This window comes from Solanum verrucosum, unplaced genomic scaffold (genome assembly GCF_900185275.1).
Source record: "Solanum verrucosum unplaced genomic scaffold, falcon-dt-bn FXZP01000283.1, whole genome shotgun sequence".
NCBI lineage: Eukaryota > Viridiplantae > Streptophyta > Magnoliopsida > Solanales > Solanaceae > Solanum > Solanum verrucosum.
In genome coordinates this window covers 471,282-486,496 of record NW_026020415.1, presented here as the reverse complement: position 1 = coordinate 486,496, position 15,215 = coordinate 471,282, and the positions used below count along the sequence as shown (strand labels likewise).

General features: G+C 34.7%; 3 protein-coding genes across 4 annotated transcripts in view; 1 reads left to right on the top strand and 2 right to left on the bottom strand.

Moving 5' to 3' along the window:
* LOC125840824 (ergosterol biosynthetic protein 28) overlaps positions 1-15,215 on the bottom strand; it is a 233,934-nt gene that overhangs the window by 130,507 nt on the left and 88,212 nt on the right. The window lies entirely within an intron of this gene.
* Positions 2-4,097, top strand: LOC125840809 (xylulose kinase 2-like). Its single transcript, XM_049519779.1, has 11 exons — positions 2-182; positions 401-1,055; positions 1,151-1,239; positions 1,807-1,871; positions 2,184-2,239; positions 2,717-2,837; positions 2,926-3,000; positions 3,075-3,128; positions 3,228-3,322; positions 3,420-3,594; positions 3,843-4,097. The coding sequence occupies exons 1-11, from the start codon at positions 124-126 to the stop codon at positions 4,070-4,072; spliced, it is 1,674 nt and encodes a 557-aa protein (XP_049375736.1). The 5' UTR covers positions 2-123; the 3' UTR covers positions 4,073-4,097.
* On the bottom strand, positions 4,998-7,862 carry LOC125840815 (tubulin alpha chain). The gene is made up of 4 exons (XM_049519788.1): positions 7,566-7,862; positions 6,352-6,586; positions 5,893-6,263; positions 4,998-5,808 (listed from the first exon to the last, which is right to left on the bottom strand). Exons 1-4 carry the CDS (start codon positions 7,656-7,658, stop codon positions 5,155-5,157), a joined length of 1,353 nt encoding a protein of 450 aa, XP_049375745.1. The 5' UTR covers positions 7,659-7,862; the 3' UTR covers positions 4,998-5,154.

Below are 15,215 nucleotides of genomic sequence, written 5' to 3'. Positions count from 1 at the left end.
ATTAGATTCATTCTCTTGAAGTATTAAAATCTTTTAGATATTGTGATTTTCTTGTTAAAAATCGTATCTTTACCCTTTCAAGTTTCAACCAAGTTGTTTAAGTTTTTCATAAAGTTTTCTTATATGGAGGATTGCTCCCTTCCTCAGGACTCATTGTTCCTAGGTTTTGATTGTTCCACTCAGTAAGTTATTCCATATTTCTAATTGAAAATTAGATAGCACAGTTGATCAAAATTTCTTCTTTTTTTTTCAACTTGATGCAATATGCTTAACCCCTTTTGCTTGCTTCTGCTTGTTCTTGAACTGGGTACTCCTACAAAGTGTTCAAGAATCAAGAAAAATTATTATTTTAAAAATTGGATCTTTAACTGAAGAACTTATTTGGGTCTTGATTTCTTAGGTCACTGAAGGCAACTGTGTTAGATGCTTATCTTAACATAATTATATCAGAACTTGTGAACTATGATTCTGAGTTGCCTCACTACAATACCAAAGGTGGAGTCTTTAGAGACCAAATTGTTAATGGTAGAATTGTATCACCAACATTGATGTGGGTGGAAGCATTAGACTTAATTCTCCACAGACTTGAAATGTCAAATTTGAACTTTGGAAAAATTGCTGCTGTTTCTGGTAGTGCTCAGCAACATGGTAGTGTTTATTGGAAGAATGGGAGTTTTGAAATACTATCATCATTGGATCCTAAAAAACCACTTATGGATCAGTTTCTTGATGCTTTTTCAATCGAAAAATCGCCCATATGGATGGACTGCAGCACAACAGAACAATGCAAAGCTATTGAGATAGCTGTAGGTGGTGGTCTGGAGCTGGCCAAACTTACTGGTTCTCGTGCACATGAAAGATATGTCGGTCCTCAAATTCGAAAGATTTTTGAAACACGGCCTGAAATTTATCAGAATACAGAGAGGGTATCCTTAGTTAGTTCTTTTATGGCATCTTTACTTATCGGGGGTTATGCTTGCATTGATCAAACTGATGGAGCAGGAATGAATCTCATGGACATTGAGCACAGAACTTGGTCCAAGATAGCTCTGGAGGTTGTTTCTTGTGCTTGAAATCTAGTTTAATCATGTTACTGTAGTTAAATTTTAGTAGCTTACGTAAATGTTGCAGTTGATTGTGTTTGTTCTAGGCTACTGCACCTGGTTTAGAGGAGAAACTTGGGAAGTTAGCTCCTGCTTATGCTGTTGCTGGTTCTATTGCTTCCTATTATGTTGAGAGGTTAGCGAAAATTGACATGCTGTTTACAAAATTTCGTTGCCTTCTACAATAGTTTTTCCATTCTAGCCTTTGCTTCTGTTCATCATCTTTTATATCTGATTCTATGAAGCTATCTCGTTTCTTCTCAAGAGTAATGTTTCTTTCAGTATGAGTATTCCAACCTTCATTTTAGCTGATTAGCATTCCATCGACCACAAAGGTAGAGTTAAGGCCTGCGTACACCCACCCTCCCCAGACCCCACTTGTGGGGTTATACTGTGTTATGGTTGTTGCTGCAGTATCCTATCAAAGTTAAGCTGCTACCAAAGGTAACCACACTAATATTTGCCATCTGGAGTATCACTGTGAATATTTTCTGCCTTCAATTCGGAGGCACTTGCTGGATGAACCAACGATACTAAGTCACAGAAATTTGGTATTTTCAAGTCTAATCTAAAAACATATCTGCATATAATGTCCTGACGATAGCGAATATTGTATTATGTATGATGCATTTGCTCATTATGATGCCAATTTCTACTTCATTCTACTGTTAGCTTGTGTTTCCACTGATAGAAACAGCTGCAGGTACCACTTCAACAAAAATTGTGTAGTCGTTCAATGGTCTGGAGACAACCCCAACAGCTTAGCAGGTGAATTCCTTGTTTTTTCCAGTTTTTCATGATGAATAAGAACTTGAATTATACTTTTTTGCAAATGATGTTTTATCTACTTAAGCAGCTATTGTTTGTGCCACTAGAGATTCTAGTGCGTAGATGACTCATTTTATTTGCACATCCGATTGCCCGTTGTAATGGAGATGTTCTAGATTATCTGTGGTTATCCACACACCCGAACTGGTTTGGGACTGAGACATGGTAGCAGTTGTTGTTGAACACCATCAACAAGAATCCAATTTTCATCCATCGGCCTACTACTACTAACTGAACCTTTGGATCCTGTAGGGTTGAACCTTAACACTTATGGAGATCTGGCAATCAGTCTTGGCACAAGTGACACTGTAAGAGACTAAAAGCTTGCTGTCTTGCATACACACTTCCATTGCCTCTTTTCTAAGAAAAAGAGCCTTGCACTTATAACATGCTAAGCACCATCAAAACAAATGTTGTTGTGAAAATTGGTGCACTTACCCCATAGATATATATATTTAATTGAAAGTGACAAGAGACTTTAGTTTCAAAGAGATGCATAGAGACATCTTATATGCAGAAAAGCCAATTTTCTATTTGCTTTTGCCCCTCTTTTTCTCTTGTACTGTTCCGAAGGTTGGATAATATTTGAGAGAAGAAAAAATCAAGAACTGTTATCTGTGCTCTTTTAACCCCTCCCCTAGGAGCTCCCACCTTTGCTCCCTCGGTGACTTGAACCAACAACCTTAAGGTTGGAAGTGAGGGTTGCTTAATATCCGAGCAACTCCCTCTTGTCGTTATCTGTGCTCTTAGTAACATGATTTATAGGTAATCATGCTGTTATCCAGGTCTTCGGGATTACCACTGACCATAAACCTAGCTTAGATGGCCATGTATTTCCTAATCCAGTAGATACCAAAAGCTTCATGGTAATGCTGGTCTACAAGAATGGGTCTTTGACTCGTGAAGGTACTCTGCTTGTATCTGATTTCCAAACTTAAAGGATGTCTGAAATTGGGGCACACATCTTATTGGCAAGTGCTTGAAACCCTCGTAGATATACGTGATCGCTATGCAGATGGATCTTGGGAGGTTTTCAATATGTTTTTACAGCAAACACCACCTTTGAATGGTTAGTGAATTTTGATTCAGATCTCGTAAACTGTAGTTTCTTTATAAACATTGTACACTTGTTACTTGCAAAAGGTGGAAAGATTGGCTTTTATTACAAAGAGCATGAAATACTTCCTCCTCTTCCAGGTCAGTGCACTCCTAAAATACAACTAAACTGATAGACCAGTTGAATTATTTTTCATATCATGAGAAAATTATGATAAAACTCACAAGCTTGGTCTCCAGTTGGTTTCCACCGCTACATTCTTGATAATTTTACGGGTGACTCCGTGGATGGAGTAATAGAACATGAAGTAGAGGAGTTTGATCCGCCTTCAGAGGTAAGTGGCCTTGTACTGAAGAAGTTATCTGAATCATGAAAGACTTTAATTAGCATCTAGAGACACAAACACAAATGGAGGTGACTGGTACTTACAGGTTCGAGCGTTAATTGAGGGGCAGTTACTCTCCATGCGAGCTCATGCCGAGAGACTTGGAATGCCTTCTCCACCCAAAAAGATTATTGCAACTGGAGGAGCATCTGCAAATGATCATATCCTGACAATTATTGCTTCTATTTTTGGGTGCAACGTCTATACTGTCCAAAAACCAGGTAAACAAACTCATTCATATTGGTCTGCTGACAGTTCTCTTGAGCATACTGTTACATTGTTCTATACTGTCGGAAAGTCACTTTCTTTGTTGATAAAAACTGGAATATAATAACTATTACTTGAGTGATCACATGAGAAAACAACCCCTCTACTGTTAGAGTGAAGGGATTTGGCCATACTCTTGTAAGAAGATTTTCAAGATGTTGTTGAGAAGTTGATGAAGAATTGCTTTTGCTTCCTTCAATAGATTCAGCTTCCCTCGGTGCTGCCTTGAGAGCCGCTCATGGTTTGTTGTGCAACCAGAAGGGAAAATTTGTACCCATCTCTGATATGTATATAAGGAAATTGGAGGAGACATCCTTAAGCTGCAAGCTTACGGTGCCTGCTGCAGATCAAGACCTTATTGACAAGTACACATTGTTGATGAAGAAGAGATTGGAAATTGAAAATCGTCTCATCCAAAGATTGGGACGTTAGTAAATTTTCACTAAGGTCATGTACTGCATCCACGTTTAACATGTTTTTACCATAGTGGTTGTTTTTTAAAAAATGGAGAAAAGGTCATATTTACCCTTTTACTTTGAGAAATGGCTTAAATATACTCTCCATTTGAGTTTTCACATTTGAATCCATGTTCCCTCATAACTTCTTTATATGTGTTGTACACTTCTTACTTGCAAGAGTTGAATAGGTCACTGTATTCAGGATGCATCCATGTTCCCTCATAAGATCCACAAGCTTCTTCCAACCTACCAACCTCAGACAATCCCTTAATCATTGCGTAAGATATGTGATCATATCAGGAAGAAGATCAATCAAATCCATCTCTCATCAACCGCATTACTCATCCATATCGCCTTTGTCACACAACAATCGAATAACTACATTATACACTGTCGCATCTGATGGACAGTTAGACTCCTCAACACCCACAGGGCCAAGGTAGCATCTTTTACCTCCCTACACAAATTCACTAGAAACTTAAAGCTGCAGCCTATAAGCCTCAATGACATGTTGAACAATTGTGGTTCGTGGTCAACGCTGAGCAGTTTATAAGCTCTACTAGACATGTTACTGTTGTGCCTATAGCTGGGATAAATGCCAGCCCAAGTGAAGAATCTTAGACCCATTTGAGGATCAATAGCCGCGCATTCCTCTTAAACTTCATTATAACACATCTAGCATCTAGTTTAGCCTTAACTGTGTTTAGAGCCTTTTCCTTACCAGACCGATTTTATTTTTCAGCAAATGAGTTAAAAAATTCTCAGGCTGCAAGTCTGCAATATTTTGTTGTGTTTCAATCTGAATATTGGCGTCTACTGAACCACAAACAAAGGAAGCAATGGAGAAAATGTAACATTGTTTTAAAAATATAGAAAGAGAAAAAAAAAACGCAAAACAGTTTAATCAAACAAGCACGTTTAACTTTTCATAGCAGAAGAATTCATTTCAGCAAACAAGACAGCATTAAAATACAAAATAGCAGTGATGTATCTAAGTGCAGCATTTGAAGAACACCCAAAGGAAAATACAATCCAACAAACAAAGCCATCATGTGTTTAGTATTCCTCGTGATCATCATCCTCTCCTTCTTCCAAATCAGCACCAACCTCCTCGTAATCCTTTTCCAAAGCAGCTAGATCTTCACGTGCTTCACTGAACTCACCTTCCTCCATACCCTCACCAACATACCAGTGCACAAAAGCACGCTTGGCATACATCAGATCAAACTTGTGGTCAATGCGTGAGAAGACCTCAGCAACACTGGTTGAGTTGGAAATCATACATACAGCCCTTTGCACCTTGGCAAGATCACCTCCAGGAACAACAGTTGGTGGCTGATAGTTGATACCACACTTGAATCCAGTAGGGCACCAGTCAACAAATTGAATGGTGCGCTTAGTCTTGATGGTAGCCACAGCAGCATTCACATCCTTTGGCACAACATCACCACGGAACATAAGGCAGCAAGCCATGTACTTGCCGTGACGAGGATCACACTTGACCATCATGGAAGATGGCTCAAAAGCACTGTTGGTGATCTCTGCAACTGACAGCTGCTCATGGTAGGCTTTCTCGGCTGAAATGACAGGAGCATAGGATGAAAGCATAAAATGAATCCTGGGGTAGGGAACAAGGTTGGTCTGGAATTCATTGACATCAACATTCAGGGCTCCGTCAAACCTCAAAGAAGCAGTAAGTGAAGAGATAACCTGCGTAGATTCCACAAAAATTAATACCTAAAACAACAGAAATTTTGCAGTCAAACGTACTGTATATGATGTAACAAACAATACCTGTGAAATAAGACGGTTAAGATTGGTGTATGTGGGACGCTCAATGTCCAATGAGCGCCTGCAAATGTCATAGATAGCCTCATTGTCAAGAAGAATTGCGACATCAGTGTGCTCAAGAAGGGAGTGGGTTGACAGGACACTGTTGTAAGGTTCCACCACAGATGTTGAGACCTGTGGTGATGGATAAATGGTGAAACCAAGTTTTGATTTCTTTCCATAGTCCACAGAGAGACGCTCCAGCAGAAGTGACCCAAGACCTGAACCAGTTCCACCACCAACAGCATTGAAAACCAGGAAACCTTGAAGACCAGTACAGTTATCGGCAAGCTTCCTGATACGATCCAAGCAGAGATCAACTATCTCCTTCCCAACTGCAAACAAGACAAAAAGACAAATATAAGAACTTGATCAAGCTGAACAAATCCAAATACAGTACTGCAATAAGGTACAAATATTTACTTGTATAATGTCCACGGGCAAAGTTGTTGGCTGCATCTTCTTTGCCACTGATGAGCTGCTCAGGGTGAAAGAGCTGCCTGTATGTTCCTGTCCTGACTTCGTCAATGACAGTAGGCTCAAGATCCACAAAGACAGCACGGGGAACATGCTTTCCAGCTCCAGTTTCACTGAAGAAGGTGTTGAATGCATCATCACCTCCTCCAACTGTCTTGTCGCCTGGCATCTGGCCATCAGGCTTTTGGGAGAAATAACAATAACAAGATCGTCACTTCGTCAGCAATGCATCTAAAACAGGTTCTTAGCAACAGATACAATTCTATTGGATAACATGTTTTTCATATATCCAAATAATTTGAGTAATGTCATATAATCTCACAAAAGAACCTAATTATTGAATACATTAGCTAAAAAATTCCCAAGTATAAGAGCATTAACTACCATTCATTCACAATAAATCCTACATGTGTATTCAGTTTTGCGCCTCACGAATACATCAACAATCTCCTAAGGTACACTAGTTTTAATATAGCATTCAAGATGATCCACCTAATGTAGACATATAGACACATAAGTTTCTACTATACAACTATACTATGGACATTCATCCGATCTATTGAACATAACATGAATCTATCCAGAAAATTCGACTTTCAAATCATTTTGACATCATATTATCCAAACAGATCCATGTAAAAAAAAAAATCACATTTGAACAGATTCAATCAAAAATTGATGTTACTCAAACAGATTAATGCATCAATAGATCTATCAAAAGAAGAGTGGATTCAAATGTTTCTGACGTCAAACAAATGTTATTTTCTATTACTCAAACACATGTGCATTCAAATCATTTTGATATCACCATTTTTCACACAGATCCATATCATAACATCTGCATTTGAAAAGAGATTTATCATAAAGCACATTGATCTACCTAAATATATGCTGATTCAAATGTATTTTTTATATCAACGGGACCCGAAACAAATAATTCAAACAGATCTATACAAGAAGGCTTCGTATTTGAAGAGATCAAAGCACAACATTTTATATCATTCAAACAGATTCAAGAAGCACACTGATCTATGTATAAAATGCAAATTCAAATAAATTTTACATCTAAGGAACGTAAATTCAAAAATTCAAACAGATCTACACAAAAACAATTCGAAATTTAAGCTTGAAAAGATAGAGAGACGGTGAAAAATACAAACCTGAATGCCATGCTCAAGGCAGTAAAGTTCCCAGCATGCATTTCCGACCTGAATACCGGCCTGACCAATGTGGATAGATATGCATTCTCTCATTTTCGCTGCTTTTTTGAGAAATCCTCAAATTTCAAATTCAAAACGAAAGGACGTTTATCAAGACGCCTCTTCCGAAGATTTTAAGATCTGATACATTCTCTGTGCTGAGAAGCCCTTTTTATACCAAGAACAACTCCCAAGAAAATAAAATCTTGCGGTTGAGAACCACGGTTAGCTAAACTTAACCGTGGTTATGATTGTTGCTAGCTAACATACCACTATTGGAACACAGTTATCACCATCCTCCAATCTAGATTAACCATGGTTAACTCCGGCCTGTTAATGTTAACTTTAATTTAAAATGTATACAATGGGTCCTTTTGTTTAATATACTCCTTCCGTTCATTTTTAATCGTTGACTTGACATACTTATCAAAAAAGATAAAATTACTGATATATGTATTTTACTACACTATTATTATTAATTAATGCTTAGTATTAGGTCTTGAAAGATAAAAGTGAAGAATAAGTATTCAATGATAAGAGTCAACATAAAAAAAATAAAATTATATTTTCTTGATATGTCAAAAATGAAAATATATTGTTTAAGAATAAGTGACAATACAAGTAAACGAAGGGAGTAATTACAAAGAAAATTCAAACGTGGAAATATGACATAACACATTTTCAATTTATTGAGAATGGTTCTATAAAAAAGGTTATGAAAATCGTGAATTAAATTAGAACGTTAGCAGATAGTTAATCATTGTTTAATTTTTGGCGAGATAGGTTTTTCGCGAGTCTATACAAGTTCCGCATCCATACCAATAGAAGTGATATTTTTTTTTATAGTTTTTTGTCCTTGAGCTTTTGTTATTTCGCATAATCTTATGTGTTTTGATTATCATATTACTGTTACCATCGTTATTTTCTGAATGGATACGCTATATTTTCCTTGTTAATTGTTATGTTATTCTTTTACTTTGATGTATGTTACTCATCTTAAGAGTTTTCGAAAATAATTTCTCTGTCCCTACAAAACAAAAAGTAGGGGTAAAATCTACGGACTCGGTGGGAAGGGCAAAAATGTCAAAGAAGAAAACGTAATGGATAGTAATGCTTCGTTTTTACGTTTTGTACATTGTTGTGGGTTATAGCAAGTGGAAGCACATGCTATGTTAAAACGGCAGGTCACCTTTCTGACAAATGGGACCATTTAAACTTCACAAGGAATTTTGCATTGTTAATTGAGCCTCACCTTAACTTTCGATGAAAGGAAAATGGATCCTCAAGGTTCTACATTTAACTCAATTTAGTCCCTTCACAAATTTTATCTTTTTCCAAATTTGACTTTTCAAATGTAAAATTTTGCATCGAGACTTTTCAAATTATATATTTCATGATTTTCTATTATTGCATAATTTATGTGAAATTGTATAAATTCAGAAGTATGAAATCTACATAATTATTTCTTATGGAAATTGTTGGGTTTTTCCTTTTTATTCTTTAACAATGATTTCTAGAAATTCTTTCAACTTTTATATAAGAACTTACAGTTACAAGTTTATTTTTCACAAACAATTACAAGTTGAATTTCATAGGATCTTTTTATTTTTAATGAAACAATAATATAATGGTTTGAATAAATGGGACGGCAATATATTGGGCTTGGACCTTGAATTGCAAGTTGAAGGCCCATTTAGAAATGCAGTAACATAGTCCAAACACTCTACAAATAACCTAAAATATTACTTTTGAAAAAGTGCAATTTTCGGTAAAAATCCATGGGAAATATTTACTACTCCTTCTAGTTCATATTAAGTAAAATTGTTGGATATGACACATTCATTAAGAAAAAAATTAAAAGCTACTTTCCACCATTATTCTTTTAATTATTTTCCTAAAAAATGTGAAGTAGTTAACAACCTCATTTAAAAATAAAAATAAAAAGATAATATGAAAAAAGAAAAAAACACACACATTAATTGTTTTGAACTTAGAGAAATTCACTTACTTTAAACTATGAAGAAATATATTGAGGAACTCTAAGCATGTATATTGTTATGAAATTCTAAATTCAACTAGCAAATCTTCGTTACGGTGATTATTTTTTGGGATTTATTTTTTTTGATGGACAGTTGTTTGTAAGTTTTATCCTCAAAGGTTATTTTTTGAGAAAAATTACTGAAATACACGTCTTATGTTTCCCTTATTTCCAATATCCCCTTCTATTTCTAAAAACCTCTAAATTCTCTTATTTCTTTAATGTATCCGAGCCAGTATTTAATGTATCCGAGCTACATATTATGTATCCGGTTTATTTTATAATGTATCTGAGCTAGTTTTTAATGTATCCGAGCTACATATTATGTATCCGGTTTTTGTTACTTTTTAAGGGATTAATGTAATTACAAACTAAAGAGGGATAGATTGTAATTTCATATTAAAACTATGTGATTCCTAAAATTTATCCTTTTTTTTGCCCATAAGATTCTTTTAGGCTAAAGTTGAGATGGGCTACTTCCCAACAATACAGGTTCCTAAGAATTGCTGGGCTCGGCCCAAACTCTATTTTCACTGATGAATTTGCCCGGTCTGTCGGCTCAAGTGAATGGTTTAGATTTTTGACCTTTATATGAGTTTGTCTAATTTTTCCCTTCAAAATCAAATTTATGTCTAGTAGAGCACAAGTTCTTTAACAGTGAGGAACATAACTTGTAAAATATTATAATGCATAAATATAAATTTATGCCGCATGAAAAAATTATTTTTGTTTGGAAGTATAAATAATGGAGTAAATTCCAACACAAGTAGGAACAAATATGAAAATAACCCATTCTATAAATTATTACAATTTTACAACTTAAAAGACGATAAAAAGATTAAAGAACATAGTATGTTGAAATTTTGTTAGTCTAACTTAAATAAATAAACGCATTTTTTTTAATTAAAAGACTTTATGGACACATTAATTAACAAAGAGCTACTAAGAATTCCAAATATAATGAAAAATATTTGATTTTAATGATCAAACATTTACCTACTAAATATTAGTAGTTTTTTTTCTTTTTGGTTTCTCACCCCATATATGGTATTCCACATTAAGGTACAACAAAATTCAAATTCGCACAGAAAAGTCTAACATTGGTTGCTACTTAACAAAGACGACTATGTACCTGAATGCCTCAAATCCAAGACATTTAATTAAAAATGAAAAAAATACTTACCACAACCATGACCGGTCACCTACCAAGTTGTGTCTTGGTTCTAGTGATAGTAATGCTAAAACAAATTATAATGATACAAAAGAGTCCTTAAAAATGAGATTCCTACAAGCAAGAATTACGGGGAACAAAAGAGGTGGTCCTAAGTCAAACTGATATTGTTGAAAATGTGTATAACTACTCTCTCAGAGTTAACCAATATACAAACAGCTGTAACACTAGACATATCCCTTTCATCCTCTGGGTAAAAAAGTGAAAAACTATATAGACTGTCAACTGAGTATAGCAAAAAGAGCAGGACAAATTGTCATGTTACAGAAGCTGGATTCAGTAACTTCACAAGGATATGTCTTTGTTATTAACATCATGTCTCAACTTTTGAAGGCAATACCTTGTTTGAATACTTACTGCCTCAGAAAGCAAAGCAAACCAAGCCATTAACTGAAAGTGTTGAGTGAAGTTGCTCTCAAAACAGTCAAAAACTTCTCTCCAATAGAGTTTGCTCTTTTCCTACTTTGGTGCTTTTGAGAAGGATGCAAATGTAAATATCACTTCTAGGCAAGTAAGCAAGAAACACAGAGATAAGAACAGTAGACTGACAGAAATAAGAAAAAAAAATTGCTTTCGAGGTAGAAGTAAAGAATGTGTATGTTCTACCCTCTTCAGACCAGAATAACCCTATATCATACTGGATATGTTGTTGTTTGAATCTAGGTGCACTAAGTTGGCCCCATTATCATCATTTTTTTATGACTAGTTGCTTTCGGCAAACATCAGCATAAGCAAATGAAAATGGATAGTACAACAAGTTTTTTAAATTGGGCTGCAGGATTCTTTTTTTGAAAACAAGTCTTTCCTTATCTTCATAGTGTTGTACCAAAAGGATGGAAGAACAAGCAGTCACCTGGTAATATACGTATGAAAATGCAATTGAGAAACTACAACAAGCAAGTTGTGAAGAAGAATTGAATTTGATACATCTTAAGCAGAACACAAAGTGAGATACGCAGCAACACTAAGTGAAGCGTAACTACCTATCTCACTAGGGGTCAAGGAATATTTGGAAGCCAAATCACTCAACATGAGCAAAATCGGAAACTCAGGAATGCACTTCATCAAGATCTACAAACAGAAGTAATGTTCTCTGTAATAGGTAATCTAAAAACACTGAAATGCCGTCTATTTCAAACAAAAAAAAGCAATCCTTTAATGGTACAAAGGTCTTAGATATCGCGAAACTAATGACTCTTATTACAACAAATAACTATTGTAGTCCCACAAAGTGTGGTCTAGGGAAGATAGAGTGTATTTAGACTTCAATTATCTAAGTAGAAGAAACAACATATTCTTATTGAAGTAGGGAAAAAGATGATTTAAGCATTTCCACAATTATTGGGGTGAGTGGAAGTCCATGCATAGGCCAATATTACCTCATAAGCACCAAATAGATCAAGCTGAACTTACTTTCATGAAATTGGATTATGCATAAAAGGGAAATGGGGACATCCATATTTTTCTTTCACTGAATTACCAGTAAGGAAATAGTGAGTTCTAAACAGAACAGTACCATCAAACATGAAGGCAAAAGGTGCACTACAACTCTACAAGGTGAAATAGAATCATATGAATTTACAAACTTCACAAGTCACAACAACATCATGACCTTTAAGAAATAAAGATAATAGATGTGCGTATTAAACAATTTAAGGAGCTCCTTTCCGCCTTTTAATCGACAAAACAATACAGAAAGATAAAGTAATATTCCAAAATTAGTACAACAATAACTACACCTCAATTCCGAACTACTTGGGGTTATCAATAGCAATCACCTGTATCCATTCAGCAATATCTCAGAATCAACAACAACATACTCAATGTAATCCCACTAGTGGGGTCTAGGGAGGAATGTACCCTACCTTCATGAGGTGGAGACATTGCTTCCGATAAACCCTCAGCTCACAAACATTGAGTAAATATCTTGATCTCAAATTAATCTCCAAACCAGCCAGTAATACAAGCTAAAAAAACATAATCTTTAGATGTCTCAGCTAAACCCCAAAACTTGATTAAACAGGCAACACATACCCCTAACCCCTACTTACCAAAACAAATTTAGGAGGAAAAAGACTAGAAATCTAGGTGACAATATTGGGAAAATGAACAAGAAAACACCAATCCTCATCAAATAAAATGTAAATATAAATTTCAGTCCTAACCTCATATCTTCTTTTTCTCTCTTTTAACGCAGTAGGTTCTTCATTACTAATGCATGACTATAATAAATAATCAATATTTAGCTTCTTCTTCATCATCTCCTTTAAGTCCAGTTAAATGTTAAAAACAAGGAAACATAAAACCACAAAACAAAAAAAAGAGTACTCCAAGATTGTATAACAGTTCTTTTACTTTCCATTAGCGAAAAAAATAAAATAAAACACTATATATAAAGAAAAATAAAAACAGGAAAAAAAACTTGATATAAATAAAAAGTGCCTGGCTCCATCCTGTTTGCCTTTTAACCACGCAAAATTCCAACCTTTTTTTTTCTTCACATTGAAACACCTACATTGTCCTCCTCCATTATCACCATCACCACCACCTTCAATCTGTGAAAACTCAGAAATAACCTTGGATTTAGTATCTCTTTCTTCATGAACATAAGGGCAGATTCGCCATTACACATCATCATCATCCTCTTCTTCTTCTTCCTTCTCACAATGCCAGATACACAATAGAAAAACTTGTTCCCAGAAAACCCCATTTTCAGCTCAACAAAAACAATGCCCAAAACCAACAAGAAAAAATAATAAAATCTTGAAACGAAAACAGAATGAAAACAGAGAAAACTAAAAAAAGGGTCTTTTTCAGCTTTCTTTAAAACACTACCCCCAACAACACCATAATACTAGTAATAGTACTAGTACTAGTATATTCTGCAACTGTTCTGATTTTCTGAAGGTCTATAGAGAGAGAAAGAGAAAAAAAATTCATCAGAAAAAAGAAAGAGTGTTTAATGTCTTGATTGGTTATGTCAAAAAAGAAAATTTGGGGGTAACGGGGTGGGGGAGGGGGGGGGGGTATTGGGATTTGGGAATTTGGGAGAAGTGTGTTGGGCCGAATTATTTGGATTTGGAATTTTTATGGTAGAGGCCGGTGAAAGGCCATTTTCAACTTTCTCTTTGTTCCTTCTTATGGTAAGACTTTTTTTTTTTTTTTTTTTTTAAGTTTTTCGCTTGGGGTTCGTTTTTATATTAAGATTCGATTAAATTTGAATTTATGTCAAAAAGTTTCACATTATGAATAAATTGCTTTCTAACAAAGGCGATATTGTATTCCGAAAGATTTAAATCTCAGACATCTAATTAAGAATGAAAGAGTACTTACCACTCCAACCCAACTCTGGTTGGTTATCGCGACTTTCCTATTTGTCTAACTTCTTTTACTTCTTCTCTAAATTTAGTTAATTAATCTTTTTGAATTTATGTAGTATGTCTTTTGAATTTATGTAGTATGTCCAAATGTTGAATAAAAAAGAAGGTAACAAGAATGTAATTATCGAACAACAAATTCATTCTTGTCATTTTAGACGGAGTTAGAAACTTTTTATTTTTTAATTATTAAATATTTTAATATAAATATATAGAATTTGGGCTAAAGATGTTTGATTTAGCTTCAAACTTATTACAAGTACAGTGGATAGATAGAACCCTTTGCCATTAATTACAATTTACAAGTTTTGAATTTGAATTCTGAAAATTAAAAAAAAAACTTAATATAGTAGTGTTTTCCCCTTGTTGCCCTACGAATACCATGAGACTAGTGAATTTTGTATATTAATAATTTAGATAATAATAATATATTTAGTGAAATTCTATAATTGAAGACTAGAAAGTATGGTATGCATATTCAATTTTATCCCTATTTTTTAAAGGTATAAAGATTATTTTCAATAAACTCTTAACTCAAGTAAAACATATCAAAAGAAAATATAATAGAAAATACTAGTAGCACCAATAGACAATACGTAAAAATAGATTATAATAAAATCAAAGTACTTATAAGGGAAATTAGCTAAACAATGTACGATTACTTATTAATTTTTACCTTCATATTCTCTTATTTAGGGTCATATTTTCGTTAAGTTGCAACTTGCAAGTGTCATGTTTTGTCTAAGCAGTGGCGGAGACAAGATTTTCAATAAGGGGGTTCAAAAATCCGAAGGAGTAAACATACGAACTAGTCGAAGGGGGTTCGACATCTATTATATACATCTAAAAAATAATTTTAACCATGTATATATAGTAATTATTTCCGTCCTAAAGACATGCTGGCTTCGCCTCTGTGTCTAATCATCATTCTCCAATACTTTTTTTCTCAAATCCACCATAGCTAA

What these genes read in the sequence shown, in the direction of transcription:
- LOC125840809 (XM_049519779.1), top strand. Translation starts at nt 124, where the DNA reads ATGGAGGATTGCTCCCTTCCTCAGGACTCATTGTTCCTAGGTTTTGAT. An exon ending in CAACCCCAACAGCTTAGCAG is followed by an intron (nt 1,872 to 2,183) that starts GTGAATTCCTTG and finishes TGGATCCTGTAG; the next exon opens with GGTTGAACCTTAACACTTAT. An exon ending in AATACTTCCTCCTCTTCCAG is followed by an intron (nt 3,129 to 3,227) that starts GTCAGTGCACTC and finishes CTTGGTCTCCAG; the next exon opens with TTGGTTTCCACCGCTACATT.
- LOC125840815 (XM_049519788.1), bottom strand. Translation starts at nt 7,658, where the DNA reads ATGAGAGAATGCATATCTATCCACATTGGTCAGGCCGGTATTCAGGTC. An exon ending in GCCTTGAGCATGGCATTCAG is followed by an intron (nt 6,587 to 7,565) that starts GTTTGTATTTTT and finishes TTCTCCCAAAAG; the next exon opens with CCTGATGGCCAGATGCCAGG. An exon ending in TTAACCGTCTTATTTCACAG is followed by an intron (nt 5,809 to 5,892) that starts GTATTGTTTGTT and finishes GAATCTACGCAG; the next exon opens with GTTATCTCTTCACTTACTGC.